Below are 24,986 nucleotides of genomic sequence, written 5' to 3' on the forward strand. Positions count from 1 at the left end.
AGGAGAAAGGGCAGAACGAAGCAACAGTTGGTATAGAAAGGAGATGGCCCCCTTCATGGCAGATGTTTTCAGCAGGAAGGCCTCAAATTCGGAGGGAGGCCTCGTGGCAGCCTCCCGAACTCCCGGTGACGTGGCCCAGTGGAGCAGTTGTAAATGCCTGTATTTTTCAGTGGGCTGCACTTGGTAATCCCGCATGCAATTCTCAAAAGTCAGGGGATCAGAGCCGTGGAACAGATTGAGCAATGCGCGGCATCCTCCCTCCCTCCAAGTATCAAAGGGACCCTCGGCGAGTGCCGGCTGGAACGCCGGATTGAAATGCAATGGAGTGAATGGAGACGGGAAGGTCGTCCATCGCTCATCCCCCGCCAGGGTGTCCCACACTTTCAGTGTAGTCCCTGTGGGCGTACTAATGTACGCGTTCACCGGTCGATCACGCTTGGGCTTCCAGGCCAGATCCCAGATGGACCGGCCAGTCACGCTCCGGTCCATATGCAACCAGTGTTTGTCGGAAAATTGCTGTGACCATTCCACCATGACTCTTAGTTGGGCAGCTTTATAATAGAGGTGTAGGTCCGGGAGGCCGACCCCTCCGTCAGCCCGCAACCGTCGCAAGAGTGCAAACGAAAGCCGAGCCCGACCTCCCTGCCAGACAAATTTTAAGATCAATGTTCTGAGCTGTCTAAAAAATGAAGTGCTCAGTGGAATCGGTAGGGCCTGAAAGAGATACAAGTATTTAGGGAGAAGGACCATTTTAATGGCATGCACCCTACCTAGCCATGACAGGAATTTGGGCTTCCACTTCTCCAGTTCGGCCCGCGTCTTGGCCACCAAGGGTGGGAAGTTGGCTGCAAATAAGCCACCCACCGTGGGAGTGAGGTGGACTCCCAAGTAAAGTATCGAGCCCGAAGCCCAGGCTAGTGGCGTCGAAGTTCTTACCTGAGCAACGTCGGTTTGTGATAAGGTTAAATTCAGGACATAAGACTTGCCGTAGTTTACCTTGAAGCCAGCCACTCCCTCGAATTCCAGCAAGATATCCCGCACGCATGGGAGAGAGTTAGCGGGGTCAGCCACTGACAGCAGAACATCATCCGCAAAGAGAGATTTTGTGCTGCTCCCCTGTGAATGGAATGCCCTTCACCCCCTCATGCTCCCGGACCGCCATCGCCAAGGGTTCAATGCTAAGCGCAAACAATAAGGGAGAGAGGGGGCATCCCTGTCTGGTACCTCGCGAGTGCTGGAAGAAGGCCGATAGGTGGCCGTTCACCGCCACCCTCGAGCGCGGGCTACAGAAATTAGCCCTCACCATGGTGATGAACCTGTCGGAGAACCCAAACGCCTGCAACGTGTGAAATAGAAAGCTCCAGTCCACGCGATCGAAGGCCTTCTCCGCATCTAGGCCCACCAATACCGCCGGAATGCGGAACCTGTTCGCCTTCTCAATGAGATGAATCACCCTGCGCGTATTGTCGTGCGTCTGGCGGCCTTTGATAAAGCCGGATTGATCCGGATGAACAATCGCCGGTAACAAGTCCTGGAGGCGGCTCGCTAGAATCGCCGAATACAGCTTCGCGTCAATATTAAGCAAGGCTATGGGGCGGAAGGAGGGACAGAGCTCAGGATCCTTCCCTGGCTTCGGCAGGACCGTAATCACCGCTTCCGCCAGAGTCCCGGTATTCACTCCGGACGTAGCCATGTCATTAAAGAGGGCAACTAGAAAATCGCACACCTCAGTTGCGTAGGTTTTATAGAAGACAGCAGTGTACCCATCCGGGCCGGGGGCTTTATGTAATTTCAAGTTTTTAATGGCGGAGAGGACTTCCTCCCTCGAGATCGGAGCCTCTAACAGATCGTTCCACGCCCTGGAGACCTGCGGGAGCGGCAAGCGCTGCAGGAACTCCCGCTGCGCTGTCGCATCCAACTCCTCGCCCGTATACAAATCGGCATAAAAGCGGCCAAATACGTCCGCCTTCGCCCCGTCCCGATGATAGAGAACTCCTGCGGGGTCTCTGATCCCCCCTATGTATTCTCGTTCCCTCTTGTCCCGCAATTGCCGGGCCAAGTGTCTGCCAATCTTATTGCCACTAGAGTATGAATGCCGCCCCAATCGCAAGAGAGTAAGCTCGGCTCTATTTGCATAGTGTGCCTTCAATTTGCCCCTAACCGCCGTAAGCGGACGCAGGGTCACCCTCGAGGGATTGAGCTTATGAGCCCTCTCGAGTTCAAGCACCTCGGCTTCCAGTGCGTCCCGTTCCTTTCTACGCAGGGTGTTAAGTTGCGAGTTGAGGCCCAAGCACGTCCCTCTGATCGTCGCCTTAAAGGCGTCCCATGTAGTCGTCAGAGAAGTATCCGACGGTGGATTGCGGTCGAAAAATTCACAGATGGCCAGGCGTAAGGCTTGGTTGGAAACCTCGTCTCTAACCACTGACGCCGGGAAGTACCACTTTCGGCTCGCGGTGTCGGGTGGCGACCAACGGAGAGTGAGCACCAAGAGACTGTGGTCCGACACCGAAATCGGACGAATGGCGGCATCTAAAATGTTCCCTCTGAGGGACTGGCTAAGAAAAATGTGATCCAAGCGAGAGTAGGAGTGGTGCACATGTGAAAAGAATGTGTAGTCTTTCATGGCAGGGTGGAAAAAACGCCATCCGTCTACTAGACCCAACTCCCCCACCCCTTGCTGCGTGGAATCCGAAAAGACCCCTGTGTCCGCCTTACGCCCCCCCGAGCTATCCAAGTCCCTGTCCCACACCAAATTAAAATCTCCCAACAGGAACAAGAGCCCCTCCGCAAAGTCCCCAATCTTCACCAGCAATTCTTGCAAATACTTGTTCTGACCTGCATTGGGCAGATATACCACCACAAACGTACACAACCTGCCCTGAATGTGCCCCTTAACCATCAGCCATCGACCCTCCTTGTCGTGTCGGACCTCCACCGGTTGAAAATGCAACGTAGCCCTGAACAGAAGCGCCACCCCCCGGTGCTTCGTAACAGCAGAGGACCTGTAAACAATGGGGTACGCCCTATGGCGGAGCCTCGCCTCATCCATCCGTGCCAAGTGGGTTTCTTGCAGTCCAACTAGATCAAGTTGATGATCCATCACATACTTCAGTACTCTCTGCCGCTTCTGTGGCGAATTCAAGCCCTTAACATTCCACGTCCCCACACTAAGCGGCATAGCGGAAATAAAACCCAGAAATCGCTCTCAGCATGCCAAGTGCCACCCACCCCGCATTCAGCCCCGCCCTCAGGCAGCAGACAACCAGTAGCTTCCAGAACGTTCGCGGCACGAAAGCGCCAACAGTAGAGTACGTACTCAGCAACAGACACATAACAAACATCCCCTTCGGCCCTCCGTCACGGGTCCCTCCCCACCGTCCCCAACAACCCCCATCCCAACCCCACCCCAATAGATAAGCAAACCAAGCATAGCACAAGTCATGGAGCCCCCCCGACCCCGAACCCCCAAACTCCCCAACACCCAACCCTACCCGTAGAGAAAGGAGACCTTCTCCATATTGAGGGTCTTGCTGGCAACTTCACAAAGTCCATCCTCCGTAGTAGAGACCCTCTGTTCCACCTCCCCCATTCTTGAGTTTTGCTTTTCTAGCTGCGATGACATGTGGTCCAGCCTGTGACTCATAGTTGACATACTACCCTCAAGCCTGAAGGCTTTTTTGCATTGCCAACATAGATTCCAAATTGGGGGGCTAACCCCCCTGTAAATCAGCCTCCAAGCCCGAAGCCGCTTTTTGCTGGGTACTGCCTGACTTTCGCACTTCAAACGTGAGGCAAGGTTGTAACTTGTCCGGCTTCCCCATAGTGGAAGGTGAAGGAAATAGTTAGGAGACAACTGTGTTGGCAGAATGACAGCACCCCCCCAAGGTCACCTGGGACGCTAGGTCCATCAACAAGCTAGATGCAGGATGCAAGCAGTGCAATGAACCTACAGCAGTGAACACTTCCTACAGTACGTGAGGTATAGGCCTCCCAAATACACCAGCAGTCAGAGCCAAGCCAGTGCAGTAGAATGTGAGAGGCGACTGTGCAAGGCAGTACTACAGGCTTACTTTTGAGTTATTCCTTCCAGAAGACCACTAATTTTCAAGCATTCTATACAGGCCCATGCTCCAGGGGCACAATAATAGCAGACTGGCAATTACAATCCAAGACGCACTCCCACCATAGGGCGACTCCTCGCGAAAGCATCTGTGGGGCAGTTCCCAGACACCAGGCCAGGAATAGGATTCTGGCCAGCCAATAAGTTATTGTCAGGGAAACGCCACCTGTTGCACTTAAGTATAATGCCACCCGTGTGCCCTTGCAATCACGACCAAGCCAGTACAAAGAAGCGAGGACAAGGCGTCCGTATTATGCAGTAAAGTAGTGTGGAAGCAGTCAGCCCCCACCTTTCCTCAGAGGCACAGATAGCGAGTGTGGTCTCCGCTATCCAGGGCACGCCACATCAGGGGAGCGGTGTGGCAATGTAGACAGCCCTCCCTATAAGCCGCAAACGTGCCCTTAGTGTAGAGAGCTCTGTATTCCAGCGGCACAGTGGAAATGTGCCTGAGACCGCTATCTCCAGCTCACCACCGCGGGGAGAATTATCATGGCTAGGCAATCCCTACACACACAAGCTGTGCAATGCCGAGCTTCACTGGGCACCCTGCTAGAGTCACATGCCCCGGGTACAGTTCAAGCAACGATGTCCAATATACGGAGTTAAATCCGCAAATTGAAAAGTCCCTGGGCAGCAGCTACAGGTCCGGGAGAAGTGCAGCATTTACCATGGGGCCTTTCCCCTCTGCCTGACGGAAGCCAAGACAGGCAGGCCTAAACGCGTGGGCCATGACCAGAGCCGCCTATCTCAGCCCGTGTAGACGATCCTCCGCATCGACAGACAAGGGCCGCAGGTGGGCTCTGCTTGATCTTCCAGTCTCTGTGCAGTGTTCAGGCCCTCCGCACCATCACCGCAGGCAGCCAACAACCAAAGAAGGGTGCAGAACCGTCCAGCAGTTACCGGTCTGGATTGGGCCCACGTAGACAGCAACACAGGGAGATAGGGATCGGCATCCGCCTGTAGCGCTGATTCTAGGCTCAGTTGCAGTATCACTTCGTGCTCTCGCCCCCGCAGAGCACCGGCTGGCGCTCAATCTCCGCTTATCACAACGGCGGCTGCCATCTTGGCTGCGCGACGGTCTGGGCAACCTTTGACGAATTGGTCGTGACACAGGGAGCACCAACAATCTTAACAGCCCCCAACAGCAGCGGAAGTGTCACACCATGCCGGGCAGTAGTTTGGGCACTTGGATGCCGTGATATTCAGCTGATATTGGGCGGATTTGAGATCAGCCGGGCGGAGCTGCACTAAGGTGCGGCCATCTTGCCTGGCACCCTCCAGCGCCCCCTTTCAACACAGACTTAATAACTTTACTTTATTGTTACAGAGGCTACAGTAGTAGTAGGTCCTCGTGACATTTCTCCTGTCTAGCTTGCCCTCAGTCCTCTACCCTCTGCTGCTTGTCTACCTGCTGTAATCTGTTTGTGCCTCCTTTGCTATTTTCTTGCTATGTTTTGCCTTTTCTGCTCTTTTCTATGCACTCTGTTTTGACTTTTCTGCCTGCTATTTCTGCTCTTTTTTTCTACCCTCTGTCTTCTCTAATTGTTTTTCTGCCCTCTGTTATGCCTTCTCTGCTAGTTTTTCTGCCTTCTTCGCTCGTTTTTCTACCGTCTGTTTTGTCTTTTCTGCTATTCTGTTTTGCCTTTTCTGCAAGTTTTTCTGTCCTCTGTTTTGCCCTTTACTGCCCTTTTCTTCCCTCTTCCAGCCTTTTCCTCAAAACATGACTTTTCGATGGAGACCTCGTGCCCCAGCTGTTGCGAAGTCCTGAGAGCACTCCTGTTGTTTCCTTCAAAGCTGCAAACTCCCAACTCCCTCAGGATCAAGTCAACACAGTCAGGAAATTAACACTGACTGAATCAACTTTCCCCGAAGGGAAAGGGGAAGTGGACCGAGAAAACAAACATACAACAAATAAAGAAATGTTGTCTTCAGTAATTGTTTTCTCTTGATTGTGCTCCAGGCCGTCAGCAGTTAACTTGACACATGCTACTGGTTCCACGTAGTTTTGTCTGAGGTTTTAAAAAAAATGTACCATCAATAACTCTCCAAATTCACTCCGTTATACTGTGATGATTAAAGAACACAATTACTGACCATTAACTCTTGCGGCCTTGGTTCACACACTTTTTAACTCAGAAAGCTCAGAATTACTCAGCGTCATTCTCTAGACCCTTTGAAAATAAGATTAAAGTCAAAACATAGTCTCACTTGAATAATGCGTTAGTTTTAAAACCGGTTAGTGAACTTAACGAAATTCCTCATGCAAACACTCATACCTGTAGTCTTCTGCAATCTCTTCTACACATGGGTATCTGCAGTGGACGATAAGAAGGAGAAAAAACAACTTTCCCCCCACTGCTACCTTACTGATTGCCCAACGTTATCATCAAACAATCAATTTAACAGTTTGCTTTTGTACATACATTAAACACTCTCTGTTTGCATTAATACTTCTTATATCCAATTAAACAATTGTTTCCTTGGTCTTACCAAGGTTTACTTCTTAAAAAGGAAGCAAGTCTCAAAGTCTCTTAGTTTTCCTATAAATTCCTAATGCTCAACTTTAATTCTCAAAAGTCTTGCCTTGCCAAAGCTTGTTGTCCTGACAAGACTGTCTTTAAATCCACTAACTTTAGACTTCTGCCCTTATAAAAGTCAATTACTTGCAGAGAAGTTATTTTAAATAGTTCCAGACCTAAATACCTAAATTAACAAAAAACGAGTAAAATCTTACTGTCCCTTTTCAAATTCCAGTGAGGTCTGCAGTCTCGAACTGCCAGCAGGCACCCAAGAAGAGAAACGTGTTTTCCCCGCTAACGAGGCGGTGAAGGAGCGGAGCTTCGTTTCCAAGAAGCCTCCGCGCTGACTCACGCTGACAGGGCCGCCTCGTACTGCCTGCCGATGCCGGGAAGAGGAAATGCGCAAACCCAGCGGGATAGCCGGGATTGAGAACGGAGCTTCGTTTCAAGAGAAGCCTCCGCGTCGCTCCGCGTTGACAGGGGCTTGAAGCGTCCGCAGACGCACATGAAGGAAATGCGAAGGCACAATCAGTCGGGTCCGCTGAGGGAAGGACGGGACTTCCTCGTTAGGAAATTAAAGGCTGCATAAACAATTAAGAGCGGAAAGTAACTGGCTGATAGGTCAAAAGTTCAGGGGCAAATCAGGATTCAGACAGGACTTCTAGGAATCAATGACAGCTGAGCGCAGTCAGAAGCGCTCGTCAGGGAAAGACAACTCGAGACGAAGCATTGACGGTTGGAAAATGCTTCTATTTATAGATGATCTCCCGTCACGAGAGACAGCCACGCGGAGTTGCGCGAGCCCTGCCCTCAAGGGGCTTACAATCTAACCTCTCAACACAGAAGCCTATGAACTACCTAAAAAATCATCAAGCATTGTCAAAACCAATTCCTACCCTCTTACTGAAATAACATGAAGGTATTAACCTAAATTTGAAATTAAATATTAAATACCTTTTATCAGTTTTCACAATGCTTAGACTGCCCATAAACAACCTGATTTATGCAAGACGACCTGTAACACCCCTAACAGTTCCTCCCCCCAAAGGTCGTCTTACAGGACGAGGTTTATCAGGATGTAAAGCATGAAAAGACCTGACAATTCTAGGAGCATGAACATTCCTTTCAGGCTCCCAAGATCGTTCGGAAGGATCATACCCCTTCCAATCGACCAAGTAAAACAAAGTACCCCGAATTCTCTTTGAATCTAAAATTGCTTTAACCTCATACTCAACGTGATCCCCTATAACCACAGGTGGGGGTGGATTATCAGGTCGAGTAGATGGTTCAAAAGGTTTCAAAAGAGATACATGAAACACAGGATGAATAGTATATTCATCAGGCAAAATCAACCTTAAAGACACGGGATTCAGAATTTTTTCAATTTGAAAAGGCCCAATAAATCTAGGTTTCAACTTTCTGGGACCCTCCAACTGAATATTCCTCGTAGACAGCCAAACCCACTGACCTTCTTGGTAAATAGGTGAAGACCTGCGATGAGAATCAGCAGTTCTTTTCATAGTTATTTTACTTTTAATCCACTGTTTCCTAGCCTTTTCCTGAATACTCAACAATGCAGTCAATCTATCAGACACAGCAGGCATGAATTGCTGGTCCTCAGGTAAAAGAATAGGAAGAGATCTGGGATGCAGACCAGTGAGAAAATAAAAAGGAGAACAACCCAAAGCAGAATGAGTGGTATTATTATAAGAAAATTCAGCCCAGGGCAAAACTTCATCCCAATGACCAGAGGAATTAGCCAATAAACATCGTAAACCCTGTTCAACATGCTGATTAACCCTTTCAGTCTGACCATCAGTTTGTGGGTGAAAGGAAGAAGACAAGGCCAACTCAATTCCCAGCTGTTTGCACAACTGCGACCAGAATTTTGATATAAATTGAGGGCCTCTGTCAGAAATTATCTTAGATGGAAGACCATGAAGCTTAACAATGTTTGATAAAAACACAGTACTAAATTCAACAGCTGTGGGAATTTTATGTAATGGAATAAAATGTCCCATTTTTGACAACAAATCAACTACCACCAAAACAGTAGTAAAACCATTAGATTTAGGTAGATCAGTAATAAAATCTAAACTGATAGTATGCCAAGGCTGAGGAGGAATAGTCATTGGACGAAGTAAACCCATAGGAACTGCATGTGAAGATTTTTGCCTTGAACAAACTGGACAGGTTTTAACAAATAATTGAATTGCAAGAATCATTTTTTCCCACCAAAAATGACGCTGACATAGATCTAACGTCTTATTAAAGCCAGGATGAGCAGAAATTGCCAAGTCATGGTTCCAATGCATAACTTCATCTTGTAATTTTTTAGTGGGAACAAATATTTTATTATCATGAAAAAACAGTTCTTCTCTGACTGAATTACCTTTGTGAGATAACCATTCTTGAATATTAAATTTCTTTAATTCTACTTTAACAGACTCTAAAAAACCTTCAGAATGAATTTCCGCAGCTATTTTTTCTTTAGGTAAAATACTTGGTGGTTCATTTACAAAATTTGAATCTTTTTCACAAACTAATCGTGACAGAGTATCAGACAGCAACTGTTTATTTCCTGGCCGATAGGTTATCAAAAAATCAAATTCACTAAAAAACTGTAACCACCTCATCTGTCTAGGAGTAAAAGCCTTCACAGTGGAGTAAAACTGTAAGTTTTTGTGATCAGAAAATACTGTGATAGTATGTTTAGCACCTAAAAGATGATGTCGCCATTCCTGAAACACATCTTTAATAGCTAAAAGTTCCCGTTCAGCGATAGTATAATTCTGCTCAGCTAATAACAGCTTCCTAGAAAAGAAAGCTATTGGGTGTAAATGACCAGAATTCGAATCCTTTTGAAGCAACACTCCACCAATAGCAGTCTGGGAAGCATCTGCCTCAACGAAAAAAGGCCTATCTGGATCAGGATGAACCAGTATTGGAGCTGAAGTAAAAGCCTTTTTCAATAAGGAGAAGGCTTGATCTGCTTCTTCAGTCCAAGAAAATTTCCTCCCTTTTTTCAATAACTGAGTAATAGGAGTAACTATTTCAGAAAATTTAGAAATAAATCGTCTATAAAAATTAGCAAAACCCAAAATTCTCTGTGTATCCTTAATAGAAACTGGAATTGGCCAGGTTGTTATTGCTTCAACTTTTTTAGGGTCCATATGGATACCTTCTGGAGATAAACAATAGCCCAGAAATTCCACCTTGGAAGCATTAAATACACATTTTTCGAATTTAGCAAACAGGGAATGATCTCTCAACCTCTGTAAAACAGCTTGAACGTGTTGCACATGTTCCTCAGAATTTTTTGAATAAATTAAGATGTCATCAATATAAACTATACAACAGACATCCAATAAATCATGTAAAACCTCATTAATAAAATATTGAAAGGCTGCAGGGGCGTTGCAGAGACCAAATGGCATGACAGTATATTCGAAAAGACCAAATTTCGTACGAAAGGCGGTCTTCCACTCATCACCCTCCTTAACTCTAATCAGGTGATAAGCACCTCTAAGATCGAGTTTAGTGTAAATGCTGGAACCCTTGATTTGATTAAGAAGTACAGGAATTAATGGTAACGGATATCTGTTTTTAATTGTTGCTTTGTTAACAGCTCTGTAATCGATACAAGCTCTCAAATCTCCCGACTTCTTGGCTACAAAGAAGAGTGGAGACGAGACAGGAGAAGTGGAGTGCCGAATAAAACCTAACTCTAAGAGCTCGTCTAAATATTTTCTCAAATAATCATTTTCAGGCTCCGTTAAAGCATATATCCTGCTGCAAGGTAGAACAGCTCCTGGAACCAGATCTATTCTACAATCATAGACTCTATGAGGTGGGAGTTTAGTTGCTTCAACTGGATCAAAAACCTTAGCAAAATTCTTATACTCAATAGGGAGACTACTAATCTCCGCATTAAGAGTAGCACAAAAAAGCGGCATCACCGGATCTCTAGTTTCCTGATAACAGTGTAATTTGCAAAATGAAGACTCAAGAGTAACAGTTCTTTTAATCCAATCTATCCTGGGATTATGTAATTCCAACCAAGGAATGCCCAAAATGACTCCAAAGGTCGGCGCATCAATTAGATCAAAGACTACCTTTTCAGTATGACCATTGTCTGCCACTAAAGTCAATGGTTCGGTGTTAAACCTAATCATTCCAGAAGATAAAACCGAACCATCAACAGCCCTCACGGGCTCTGGTTCTTTCTTGGCAATGAATTTTAAATTCAATTTCTCAGCAAAACCGATATCAAAGAAATTTCCAGTGGCCCCAGAATCCAATAAAACAGGAATACTATGTCTCTGAAGTGTAGTTAGAATAAAAACCATTCGAATAGTGAAATGTTTAGGAATATGTGTAGTAATAATAGTAACAAACAGAGATCTTAGACGAAGAATTTCTCAAGGAAACGACCTCGGCTTTCCCTGAGAATTTCAGTTTTCCGACGGTTTTACCACAGAAGTTTCAATTACTAAGACTTTTTTCTTAGTAGGTTTAACAGTACAATCTTTAGCAAAATGTCCAGACTTGCCACAATACAAACACAAATTGCCCTTTCGCCTACGTTCTTTTTCTTCAGGAGTTAGTGGCCCCTTAAACCCACCCGATAGAACAGGTTCAGCTAAAGTACTCTTAACTTCTAATTCTTTTTTCTCCACTCTAAAAGAACTTCTAAACTCACTTCTAGACTTTTCGTTTTTACGCTCACCCAACCTGTGATCGAGCTTAACCACCAGATCCTGAAATTCTTTAAAATCCTCAGGTAAATTAACTATATGTGCCAGAGAATCCTTCAATTCATCTCTTAAACCTCTATAAAATAAAGAAATTCTTTTTTCTTCTGGCCAATGAGTTTCAGTCAGAAGTCTATTGAAAGTAGTTATATAGGAAATGAGATCCTTTGTTCCTTGACGAAGACTCAACAATTCATTATCAGATGCCTGTACCAAGGTATGTTTTGCAAATAAATTGGACATGGCTACCTTAAAATTTTGCAAATTATGAAGTAACGGATCATTATTATCTACCAAAGGCATTGCCCAATTTGCAGCTACCCCTCCAAGATAAGAAATTATAAATGCTACCTTGGAAGTATCTGAAGAAAAAATTTGGGGTTTACACATGAAATGCAGCTGACACTGACTAAAGAAGGTTGCAAACCTACTGTTATCTCCAGTGAACCTTTCTGGATTTGCCAATGGAACAGGTGTAGGAGTAACTACAGTGACCTGAACTGGTTGCCCTTCTAACTGATCTCCCGAAGAATGCGGCTGACGAACGTCAGCCCCAAATCTGGTCGGCGCTAGTACTGGTCTTTTCTCCTTGGAAGGATCCCTCCAGACTGAAAATTCTGCTTTAGTTTTTTCCAATTCCTGACGAAGCGATTGATTCTCCAATCGCAAATTCTCCATCTCCCCAGTCATTTTTTGCACTAATTGCGACAACTGTGAAACTTCCATGAGGGTGAGTTTGCAGGCTCAGAAGGAAACGTTTTAAATTAATAGGCTTCGTCTTCTGTTGCGAAGTCCTGAGAGCACTCCTGTTGTTTCCTTCAAAGCTGCAAACTCCCAACTCCCTCAGGATCAAGTCAACACAGTCAGGAAATTAACACTGACTGAATCACCTTTCCCCGAAGGGAAAGGGGAAGTGGACCGAGAAAACAAACATACAACAAATAAAGAAATGTTGTCTTCAGTAATTGTTTTCTCTTGATTGTGCTCCAGGCCGTCAGCAGTTAACTTGACACATGCTACTGGTTCCACGTAGTTTTGTCTGAGGTTTTAAAAAAAATGTACCATCAATAACTCTCCAAATTCACTCCGTTATACTGTGATGATTAAAGAACACAATTACTGACCATTAACTCTTGCGGCCTTGGTTCACACACTTTTTAACTCAGAAAGCTCAGAATTACTCAGCGTCATTCTCTAGACCCTTTGAAAATAAGATTAAAGTCAAAACATAGTCTCACTTGAATAATGCGTTAGTTTTAAAACCGGTTAGTGAACTTAACGAAATTCCTCATGCAAACACTCATACCTGTAGTCTTCTGCAATCTCTTCTACACATGGGTATCTGCAGTGGACGATAAGAAGGAGAAAAAACAACTTTCCCCCCACTGCTACCTTACTGATTGCCCAACGTTATCATCAAACAATCAATTTAACAGTTTGCTTTTGTACATACATTAAACACTCTCTGTTTGCATTAATACTTCTTATATCCAATTAAACAATTGTTTCCTTGGTCTTACCAAGGTTTACTTCTTAAAAAGGAAGCAAGTCTCAAAGTCTCTTAGTTTTCCTATAAATTCCTAATGCTCAACTTTAATTCTCAAAAGTCTTGCCTTGCCAAAGCTTGTTGTCCTGACAAGACTGTGTGTCTTTAAATCCACTAACTTTAGACTTCTGCCCTTATAAAAGTCAATTACTTGCAGAGAAGTTATTTTAAATAGTTCCAGACCTAAATACCTAAATTAACAAAAAACGAGTAAAATCTTACTGTCCCTTTTCAAATTCCAGTGAGGTCTGCAGTCTCGAACTGCCAGCAGGCACCCAAGAAGAGAAACGTGTTTTCCCCGCTAACGAGGCGGTGAAGGAGCGGAGCTTCGTTTCCAAGAAGCCTCCGCGCTGACTCACGCTGACAGGGCCGCCTCGTACTGCCTGCCGATGCCGGGAAGAGGAAATGCGCAAACCCAGCGGGATAGCCGGGATTGAGAACGGAGCTTCGTTTCAAGAGAAGCCTCCGCGTCGCTCCGCGTTGACAGGGGCTTGAAGCGTCCGCAGACGCACATGAAGGAAATGCGAAGGCACAATCAGTCGGGTCCGCTGAGGGAAGGACGGGACTTCCTCGTTAGGAAATTAAAGGCTGCATAAACAATTAAGAGCGGAAAGTAACTGGCTGATAGGTCAAAAGTTCAGGGGCAAATCAGGATTCAGACAGGACTTCTAGGAATCAATGACAGCTGAGCGCAGTCAGAAGCGCTCGTCAGGGAAAGACAACTCGAGACGAAGCATTGACGGTTGGAAAATGCTTCTATTTATAGATGATCTCCCGTCACGAGAGACAGCCACGCGGAGTTGCGCGAGCCCTGCCCTCAAGGGGCTTACAATCTAACCTCTCAACACAGAAGCCTATGAACTACCTAAAAAATCATCAAGCATTGTCAAAACCAATTCCTACCCTCTTACTGAAATAACATGAAGGTATTAACCTAAATTTGAAATTAAATATTAAATACCTTTTATCAGTTTTCACAATGCTTAGACTGCCCATAAACAACCTGATTTATGCAAGACGACCTGTAACACCCCTAACACCAGCACCCAGATACTCCCAGTGATGACAGTGCTGCGTTCTACAAATGCTGATTGAGTAGTAAAATAAGTGGTTAACCTCTCAAATAATTGAATGCATCAGTTAGGAAGTTGACTAAGTCTACTAATTGAGAAAAGCATCTTAGCTCCTTAACAGCCTCTGGTTCCAAAATGTAGCACCTCATTACATGATCTGGCCTGCCATGGTGGGACCATGACTTTATCTCTACATACATGTTTTCCTATAGCTCTAGATGTGCCACTTTGCCAGAAGCATTATCAAATTCTGCATTAGTTTTTCTATATGTAAAATATTTTTATGCTACTACCTCTTTAAGATCCATTTTTGTAGCAATTCAGTTCATTTATCTTAACTACAGTTGATATGAAATAATTTTTTTAAAAAAGAGGAAAGAGACACTAGATGGTGCTATTATAGGTGTGGTATGTTAGTAACTATCATGTTGTGCTTTTATTAGAGCAATTCTTGTTTGGTGATAGCTTTTCATCCAGTCTCTTTGGAAAAAGGTTGATTTCCTATAGTACATTTCAAAGTAACAGAAAATTTCCAGTCATGAAAAATCCATCATGAATCTTAAACATAAATTATGTAGAGATAGATTGAGTAAATCATGTATTCAGTCTGTTGTACCAGCCTGTCCGATTCTAACCTTGGTTTCATGTTTCTCTTTCAGACAATTTCCTGCCCTGCTCATGGATGCGATATCTTAGTTGATGACAATACCGTTATGTAAGTTCATAGCCATATCATGTCTTCCGGTCATACTGTGAATTATTGCTTCAAACCTGAGTAGTATCAATATCCTTTGTTCTGTTTTGTACTGTAGGGCTCTTTGCTGTAATGTACCGTCACTACATCACATGCATGCTGTTTCTTTCCTCTTCTATGTCTCCCCTACTTCCTTCTGTTCACATGCACTCTGACGTTCCTGTTGCTCTGTCTGGTGCTCATACTGACGTCCCACTCTTTATTGCTTACCGTTGAAGTTTAGTCTTTGCTATTAATGAATTTGGTCAAATGCTATGTGAATTGACAATGCAGAAGAGACCCAAATTAAACTATGCCTTGACATCGCATCCTCCTAACTCTTAGATGTTGACTTGGCCCTCCACCCACATTGGCTACGTTCATTGTCAGTGACTCCCAGGAATACATTACTTAGCCAAATTAATCTATTGTTTTCACTTACACCAATTAACTTATTTTTTCCTTCTTTTTCCAGGCGTTTGATCACAGATTCAAAAGTTAAATTAAAGTATCAGCATTTAATAACCAATAGTTTTGTAGAGGTAAGTTTATTTTTGTCTCAGATTTGTATCTTCTCCCAAGGGCACAGATTTGATATTGTCAAACTGGTTTGTTTAGGCCTTTTACTTCCCTTCCCTGCAGTACATATGTAGGAGTTAGCAATAATGTGAGACATGATTCAATTTGCCTTCAGTTAAATTGTCCCCTTTACACACAATATTTTCAGTTTAGAGATTTTTTTTAGGGGGTGGGTCTGGCGGTTGAGGAAGGGTGGGAATATCTTGTATCTGTTGAAGTTGTGCTTGTTTATTTTGTTTTTTCTTTTTCTGTGCGTGTGAAATGTCTTAGTCTGCCTGGCTGCCAGTCCTCTTAGAACACCCTATGCTCTTATCTGGACTTTCAACATTGTCCAAACCAGGCTACCCTTTACTATTGAATCATTATATTCATTCTCACTTCAGATGTTGACTTTAAAAGTGGTGTTCTCGGAGGAACTTCGCGCGCAACCGGGATGGTCGCGTGAGCACAGGGCTCCCGGACCTTCGCCTGCACTTATCCTGACTATAATCCTGGTTCTGACGACGGATCATTGAAGATGCAACCCGGCTGATCTGCCAGCTGCTTTCAAAAATTGATTTGGTCTAAGGGAACCGATTTTATGACAATCTGAACTTTCCTGGCCTGCTCCACGGATATGCCCCGGGCTCGAGTTGATATCTGCCTGAGCTGTAATTGAACAGCGGTTGCCCCTGATCCGATTCTCGACCCTGGACGTTGCTTTCGGTTTCGTTTTTGGTCCGGATCCTTCTACGCCGCGGATTAACCGTGCTGCCTGGGGACTGCTTTACTCCGTGGTCCTACTCCAGGGCCAGGACCGTACATCATCGCTTGGTGTGACGTGAGACACATTGTCCTTTGGATGAGCACCTGTGAGTGATTTTTGACGTAGCCATTTTCACCAGATCTCAGGGTCCTCTCGGGGACATAGCTTCCAAGATGGCCGGCAAGCCCGAGGTTGAAAAGCGAAAGACCAAGACTGTTCACCGTGGGGGCTCCATACAATCTAATGTCATGGATCGATACACCCATCCTAAGGGATCCCCCGGTGGAACGGGCAAGCATCCGGTGGACAAGGGAGGACAAGGGAGATGATTCTACGGTGGAAGACGACCTGACTCTGCACAATGTTATGGGCGCCATTGCGAGTATGAAGACCTCAATCGGTGTGCAGTATGAAACCCTGGCTCAAAAACTGGACACAGTGGTGATTAATGTCAACTTGATCAGAGCGGATTTAGCTAAAACAAATGAAAAAGTTAAATCCCTGTACTTGAAGACTTCTAGCCTCACGACGGATGTCTCCGACCTACAGACGGAGGTCCGTAATTTACGGTCCTCTAATGATTCCTTCTCCCGCCGTCTGGAGGATTTTGAAAGTCGTGCTAGGCGGAACAACGTCCGTATCGTGGGTGTCCCTGAGAATTCCGACAACTTGACCTCATCGTGGAGGACCTCATCGTCAACCATCTGGCACCCAAAGGCCTGAGTAAATTCTTTGCGGTGGAGCGGGCGCATAGAGTGCCGGGTGTTGAACCTAGGCTGGGTGCTACCCCGCGGCCCATGATTGCCAGGATATTCAATTTCTGTGATCGGGATGCTATCCTGCATGCATCGCGATTGAGTGGCCCCACGAAATTTGAGAATACGCCGGTGAGTTTCTACCCAGACTTCACTCAGTTGGTGCAAAAACAGAGGATGGGGTTTCAGGGAGTGAAGAGACGATTGAGAGACAGGGACATGAAATATGCAATGCTATTTCCAGCCCGGCTACGTGTGGTACATGGAGATCGGACGTTCTTCTTTGCTCACCCTGAGGCTGCAAGTGACTGGACCGATACGCTGCCCAGGGGGCAGGAACATCCTGAACACTCTGGTGGAGCCAGGGGTGGCCCAATGGAGCAGGAATAGTAATGGGACTTGGTTCGCTGGACTTCGCATAGACCTTTCAGCTGTGGTTTGCGAATCCTTTAATTCGCTTTAATTGAGCTGGTTCTCCAGGGGTGGCGGAGGACGTGGGTCTCTTCCTCCTTGGGGGTTCTTTTCGTAGATTAGTTATTTGCTAGGGCGACAGGCACACTGCAAGTTGGGGGGGGCCTTTGAGTCTAACGCAGGGGTGCAGGGTGGGGGTATTGTTTCTGGGGTAAACTGGGGGGAGGAGGGGGGTGAAGTTTATGTTTGGTTAATTTCAAGGCACTACATTGATGGACTTTTGGACTTGGCTGTTGCGACTAATGTGGGGTGGATGCTGCGACCATGTTCGGGATGGGGGGTAGGGGGCTAACATTGCTATGTTGGAATGTTAACGGGTTGGGGGACAGGATAAAACGTGGTGTGGTGTTCCAACTCTTGAGACGTCTCTCCCCTGATATCGTGCTGTAGCAAGAGACACACTTGATAGGCAATACATGTCATGCTATGAACCGAAGGGGCTAACGTCTCCTTGCGCACTCCGGCTTCACCACTGGCTCTAGGGTGGGGCGGGTATCCTGGTCAGGGCCTCCCTCCCCCTCGAGATCGACGCCGTCATTCTTGACGACAGGGTGCGCTACGCTGCCATTACTGGACGGTGGGAGGGGAAAGTCATCTCTCTGCTCTCCGTTTATGTCCCCCTTGGCCTTCAGGCTACGACCTTTGCTGATCTGGGGAGGGTGATACTGGGGCTCCCAGAAGGCATTCTTGTGGTGGGCGGCGATTTCAACTCGGTGGTCTCCGGGCATAGCGATTGCTACCCACCTAGGGATCTCGGGAGGTCCCAGTCTTGGCTGGGTGGCTTTCTTGACTCTCTGGGATTGATAGACTGCTGGAGGCTGCTCCACCCTGGACAATTGCAATACACCTATCACTCTGGTGCACACGGTAGCCTCTCGAGACTAGACTATATCCTGTTGGTTAAAGAAATCAGACACTTGGCTAGGGGTATTTCAGATCACTCCCCCTTATGGCTTGTAATGGAAACTGGGCCGGGAACTGAGGGCCGGGTAGCCCCGATAAACCCTTGGTATCTCCGTGACCCTAAGATCCGAACGGAACTGATCAAATCACTCAACCATTATTTTGTGGATAATGTGGGGTCTGTGTCATTGTCTGTCTCGCTATGGGAAGCCTATAAGACCGTCATACGCGGTCATGCCTTATCGTTAATTAATAACGCTAAGAAGCGCATGTGTGAGGCAGTGGTCCGACTTGAAACTGAGATATCAGACGTCGAAAGAGACCTGGAATCTGATGTTACTCAGGACAGGTTGCACCTTCTCAGCCTCAAACAAACTGACTATAGAGCACTGGTCACTGATGCCGCTAAGGCGATGAGTAGGGAGCAGCAAGGCCGTTTGTATGACGTGGGTGATAAGGCCGGAAAGTTGATTGCTTGGTTGGACAGGAGGGAGAGGGCTAGTCGTGTGGTTCCTTTGAGTGCGAGAGTGACTGACCCTGTTGAGATTGTGGAGTGTTTTTCTGAGTGTTTCCAAACAGTTTACTCCCCAGTATCGGATAGACTGGAACAGGACTCGCATCTGCTTCTTAGGGATATTGCTTTGCCCTGCTTGTCGGATCGGTTTTTAGAATCGCTAGAAGCTGGTACCTTCCCTTATGATCAACGACTTGCATCTATCGTTGTGATTCACAAGGAGGGGAAGCCACGGGATCGCTGCGCGTCGTACAGGCCCATCTCGCTCTTGAACGCCGAGCCTAAGATCCTCGCAAAAGTGCTTGTGAATCGCTTGATAACTGTTGTCTGCGACCTGATCCATCCGGATCAGTCCGGGTTCATACCGCACCGTAATATGGCACTTAACCTTCAGCATCTGCATGGCACCCTTGCGAGGGCATCCTCGCTGCGTGAATCGGCCATTTTGGCCTCTTTGGACGCCACAATGGCGTTTGATACGCTGGAATGGCCATATCTCTGGGCCGCCCTCGCCAAGTTTGGTTTTGGCCCTGTTTTCATCAGTTGGGTGAAGTTAATATATCATGACCCCTTGGCTCAGGTGGTCGTTAATGGTCGTGCCTCTGGCTCGTTTTCTCTCGGGAGGGGTACTCGCCAGGGGTGCCCGTTGTCCCCGCTTCTTTTTGCCCTTGCTTTGGAACCCTTGGCGGCTTGGCTGAGGTGGGAACCGACAGTGAAGGGTATACGTTGGACCCCCGACTTCGAGGATAGAGTGTCGCTCTATGCTGACGACATCCTGCTATACCTCACGTCTCCTCGGAAGTCGCTAATAGTGCTATTCGATGTATTGACTTCCTTCGGTAAAAACTCTGGCCTTGTTATCAATTGGTCCAAGTCCTGCGTGTACGTTCTCTCGGGAGATTCTCCTCTCTTGCAGCGTGGGTGTCCAATACAGGTGGTACACGCGGGTTTCAAATACTTGGGGTGTTTATCACCTTGGATCCTGTTGTTCGCTTTGAACGTAACCTGCTACCCCCGCTTCGGCGCCTGCGGTCCGATGTTGAGGCATGGCGTAGACTTCCGTTGTCCCCCCTCGGACGGGCGGCTTTATTCAAGATGATGTCACTGCCCCGATTTCTCTATGCCCTCCAGAATACTTTTGATACCATCCCGGCCAGTTACTTTCGAGAGGTCGAAAGCTTGCGGAGACAACTGATATGGGGAGGGCGGTCCCGCATAGCCCATGCCAAGTTAACACTTGGTATGACGGTGGAATCGCTCTCCCGGATATTAAGTGCTACTACTGGGCCTCCCAGCTGGGGGCGATTAACCACGGCATGTACGGCCCCGCCTCGAATCCCGCGTTCGAAATGGACAGATGGTTGCTGCCTGGTGGAGACTACAACAGGGCGCTTTATACGAAATCCGCTGGGAGGACGCTTACTGGCCCTACCAAAATAGCTGTACAGGTATGGCATCGTGCCAACGATGCAATGGGATGGAAGGATAGACTCACACGCGCAACCCCTCTTTACGCTTCCGAGAGGCTAGGCTCCCTGTGGAAGACGAAAGGTTTTGATAGATGGGACGTTATTGGTATAGGCAGGGTGAACGATGTATGGACTAGGGATCGGCTTAAAACCTTTGAGGAATTGACACTGGAGTATGACTTGAGTGACAAGGAGTTTTTTTAGATATGCTCAGATCCGTCACGCGTTGATGGCGGTTTTTCCTCCGGGCACTATTGTTCCGGAGGCTTCGCCGCTTGAGGATCGGGTGCTTGACGGACACGTTCCCGACAGTACGATTTTCCTAATTTAAAAGAAGTTAATAAACAATAGGACCAACCTTCTACAGCGCCTCAGGGAAGCTTGGACCGGTGATGGCTTGGAGTTAGATGACGGGGACTGGCAGTCTGCCATATCCTCGCCGAAAGAGGTTGCAATTCCGGCTCGCCTCCGGTTTGTACAGCTTAAGAAGAATTGGCTTGGTAGTTTGGTCTGCCCTGTTCCCATGATGCACTGGGCCAGGGACAGACTAATTTGCATATAGCCAGGTTCTGAGCTGGGATGGGGCAGTGAGCTAAATAACGGTGATGGATCAAGCCCTGATCTTTGGACTGGGTAAGAGTGGTCTGCTTAATTCAGACACTCTGTTCATCACCACCCCCTTTTCTGAATTGTTTTTGGCCACTATAGGTGTGGCAGGGTATACTCAGACATGAGTCCCTTGCTCACTGCTCCATCAGGATTCAAGCAAGCCGGGCCGACGAGGCTGAAATGCCAGAAACCGGTCCCCGGTAGCTTGTATCCTTTCTGGTGAAGAATTGGCTTGGTAGTTTGGTCTGCCCTGTTCCCATGATGCACTGGGCCAGGGACAGACTAATTTGCATATAGCCAGGTTCTGAGCTGGGATGGGGCAGTGAGCTAAATAACGGTGATGGATCAAGCCCTGATCTTTGGACTGGGTAAGAGTGGTCTGCTTAATTCAGAGACACTGTTCATCACCACCCCTTTTCTGAATCGTTTTTGGCCACTATAGGTGTGGCAGGGTATACTCAGACATGAGTCCCTTGCTCACTGCTCCATCAGGATTCAAGCAAGCCGGGCCGACGAGGCTGAAATGCCAGAAACCGGTCCCCGGTAGCTTGTATCCTTTCTGGTGAAGAATTGGCTTGGTAGTTTGGTCTGCCCTGTTCCCATGATGCACTGGGCCAGGGACAGACTAATTTGCATATAGCCAGGTTCTGAGCTGGGATGGGGCAGTGAGCTAAATAACGGTGATGGATCAAGCCCTGATCTTTGGACTGGGTAAGAGTGGTCTGCTTAATTCAGAGACACTGTTCATCACACCCCCTTTTCTGAATCGTTTTTGGCCACTATAGGTGTGGCAGGGTATACTCAGACATGAGTCCCTTGCTCACTGCTCCATCAGGATTCAAGCAAGCCGGGCCGACGAGGCTGAAATGCCAGAAACCGGTCCCCGGTAGCTTGTATCCTTTCTGGTGAAGAATTGGCTTGGTAGTTTGGTCTGCCCTGTTCCCATGATGCACTGGGCCAGGGACAGACTAATTTGCATATAGCCAGGTTCTGAGCTGGGATGGGGCAGTGTGCTAAATAACGGTGATGGATCAAGCCCTGATCTTTGGACTGGGTAAGAGTGGTCTGCTTAATTCAGACACTCTGTTCATCACCACCCCCTTTTCTGAATTGTACAGCTTAAGATTCTTCATAGGATCTATGTTACCGGTCCACGATTGGTCAGTATGGGTTATGCTTCGGATGGGCTGTGCAGGCGTGGTTGCGGCCTTTTGGGCACCTTTTTCCATATACTCTGGGAATGCCCGGAGGTTGTTCGTTTCTGGAATCGAGTGCATGCAGGGATGGAAGAGGTCACAGGTGTTGCGTTGTTGCCTGAAGCTAGACGGTGTTTGTTGAATGTTTGGGAACCCAATGACTATGATTTGGCCCAGACTCAGTGGGTGGCCCTTGGCAATATGATCGCAAAGAGGGGTATCGCCCAGTTGTGGGGCTCTCAGAGGCCGCCCACAGTCTTGGCCTGGAAGGAAAATATGGAATGGTGCATGTTCAGAGAGAAGACGGTGTATGTTGCACGTGGCAGGCCCCACAAGTGGGACAAGATTTGGGGTCGATGGAACTCCTATCGGGGAGACATCTGTACACCTCCCTTCTCACACCTGGTGGCGGATCCTCCTTCCCTTTGACCCGACATTCCTCCTATTGTGTTACTTGGATTGTCTCCGGACTTGCTGTATCCCTCTTTCCTCCCATCCTGTAATGTCAATGTTTGTATTATGATTTTATGCCTCCCTCCCTAACCCCCCCCGCAGGACGCTTCGCCATTCGATTGATTGTATTGCCTTATTTTTCTTGTTTATGTTGTTAAAAGTTTCAATAAAAAGAAATATATAAATAAAAAAGTGTTCTCTGTATCCATTACATCATTACGCCAAATTAGAGAACTTCAGATATTAGCAATAGAAGAACCGCACATTCAAGTGGACAGGCAGAATTTACTTTACACAAATTCATGCTTCCTTCTGAAGGTGGTCTCATCCTTTCATCTAAGTTAGGAAGTTAAGCTTCCAACATTCTTCCCAAAACTCTTCAAGAACAGTTGCATTCCTTTGATGCTAAACCTGCACTTGATACTACTTAATACAGAAAGCAAAAGTTGTTTTTCTTCCATTTTACACACTTGCATCTGCCAATATCTAAGGAGAGTATTGCTAGATGGATTGTAAGATTCATCAGTCTCTTATGAATGGGTTAAGCTGGCAGTCGCCTACATGACTCGTGCCCTCTTGACGCACAAACAAGGGGATAACTGTGGCCTTTCTTGTAAGAATTCCTCCGTTATTTGCAAGTTGGCCACTTAGTAATTTCTACATGCTTTTGCTAAACACTACTATGTTGACTTCTACGTTAGGAGAGAAAAGCATTGTTAAAACTTTCTTTGCTACAGCAACTAATACTTTGCAATAGTACCAGCTTTACGTGGATGGACTCTGCTTTTGAGTTGGTGACATAAGCTGAAAAACACCTTCTGCAAACAAAACATTACTTATTTACAATCAGTTTACTGCTTATCTTGTAGATTCATATCCCGCCACCCACCTCCCCTCTTATTGTAAAGTATTAGGTTTGTTATCTTGCTTTCCTAAGCTTCTGTACTTTATACAGGTGCACAGGCACACATATTCCTCTGGTGGGGGAAAATCACATAACATGGGTCAGCTTGTGTACTGATGCATTGTCTGTGTCAGGATCATCATTGCTGGGCATTCTCAAAACAGAAGACTTGGAAGGAAAATAAGTTCTAATATCCTAAAACAATCACTAGATGCCATAGAGCGCAACGTGATTTATAACTCAAACTAACAGATTATCACAGGTGAATGACTTTTTCCTTACACTATGAAGAACACAAAATGTAAGCAGTTTCTACAATGGATGGGCCAAGACTATCTCCCAAAATGAACTTGTCTTGTTAGAATGGTTATTTGACACCTTTGCCCTTGCTTTTGTTCCCAAGGTGATATCCATGCCAAGGCATTTTCAAACATGCAGAAGGGTTCTAGTGTCGACTTTTTGTCCAATTCAATTTTCTTTTTCAGTATTAGTAGAACACCGACCCCAAACTTTGATCTCTTCCTTCATCCCCAACCTGTTGTCTCTCTTCCTCCTTGCCCAACTTCACCCCTCCACCACCCTGCAGATGACTCTGCAGTAAGTTCTCTGTCTCAGACTATTTTTTATGCTGAACTTTCTGTCAATGGTACTGGGGAAGTTGTTTCATGTTTTTCTTCAAACTGCTAGAAAGTTCATACCTTGCACTAGGGCTTGGAAAAAGAAAGTTAATCGCCTGTTCTAGTCTCTTGGTGGCGTTTCAATTTTGTTGCATCTTTTGTCATGCCTCTTATCTAGGTGAATTCATGTTTATTATACTTGGTTTTCTTCCAGGGGATACTCCTCAATAGTCATAAGCAGTGAATTATCCCCGCCCATGTGCGGGACCTCCGAGCTTATATATATATATATATATATATATATATATATATATAAACAAAGACAGATGCACATCCTTAAAGCAAATTTAGAGATAAATCCAAATTCTGCCCGATACTGTACCCAGGGAACAGAATGGACACATTCTATGAGCTAGTAATTTCAGACTTGGAGAAGATTTCTAACATAAAACATGGCCAAGCAAAAGAAAATTTAAGCCAGCAGGAAAGAAAGGCACTGGATAAACTAATGAAAAATACAACCATAGAGATAAAACCTGCCGACAAGGGGGGACATATAGTTATTCAAGACAAAACAGCGTACATAGCGGAGGCTATGAAACAACTAAATAACTTGACCAACTATCAAAGATTGAAGAAAAATCCCCTAAGTGATTTAGCCATAGATCTAAGTTTGAAACTGAAAAAATGGAAAGAAGATGGATTACTAACGGAACAAGAGATGAAATTCTTGCAAAACGAAACGCCGGTAATGCCCACCATGTACTTTCTGCCGAAAGTGCATAAAACTCTAGACAATCCGCCTGGGAGACCAATCATTTCCAGCTGTGATTCATTGTATCTGAATGTCTCAATATTTGTAGACTGTATATTGGCACCCATGGTCACCTCATTAACCTCATATATAAAGGACACGGGAGACTTCCTTCGAATATTGATGGACACCCAATGGCAGCACAATTACATGTTAGTTACGATCGATGTGGTGTCATTATACACTTCTATCAATCATGACATTGGACTCAA

At 46.2% G+C, this 24,986-nt stretch overlaps 1 protein-coding gene across 2 annotated transcripts in view; it reads left to right on the top strand.

Moving 5' to 3' along the window:
- The window catches only part of ARIH1 (ariadne RBR E3 ubiquitin protein ligase 1), a 501,132-nt gene that overhangs the window by 315,238 nt on the left and 160,908 nt on the right, over positions 1–24,986 (top strand). For both annotated transcript variants that reach the window (XM_078685029.1, XM_078685030.1), the window contains exons 5-6: positions 14,672–14,727; positions 15,221–15,287. In XM_078685029.1, the coding sequence (XP_078541155.1) occupies positions 14,672–14,727; positions 15,221–15,287 (123 nt within the window). The remainder of the gene's footprint in view (positions 1–14,671; positions 14,728–15,220; positions 15,288–24,986) is intronic.

The sequence above is a fragment of the Lissotriton helveticus genome, chromosome 3_2 (assembly GCF_964261635.1).
Source record: "Lissotriton helveticus chromosome 3_2, aLisHel1.1, whole genome shotgun sequence".
Classification (NCBI taxonomy): Eukaryota; Metazoa; Chordata; class Amphibia; order Caudata; family Salamandridae; genus Lissotriton; species Lissotriton helveticus.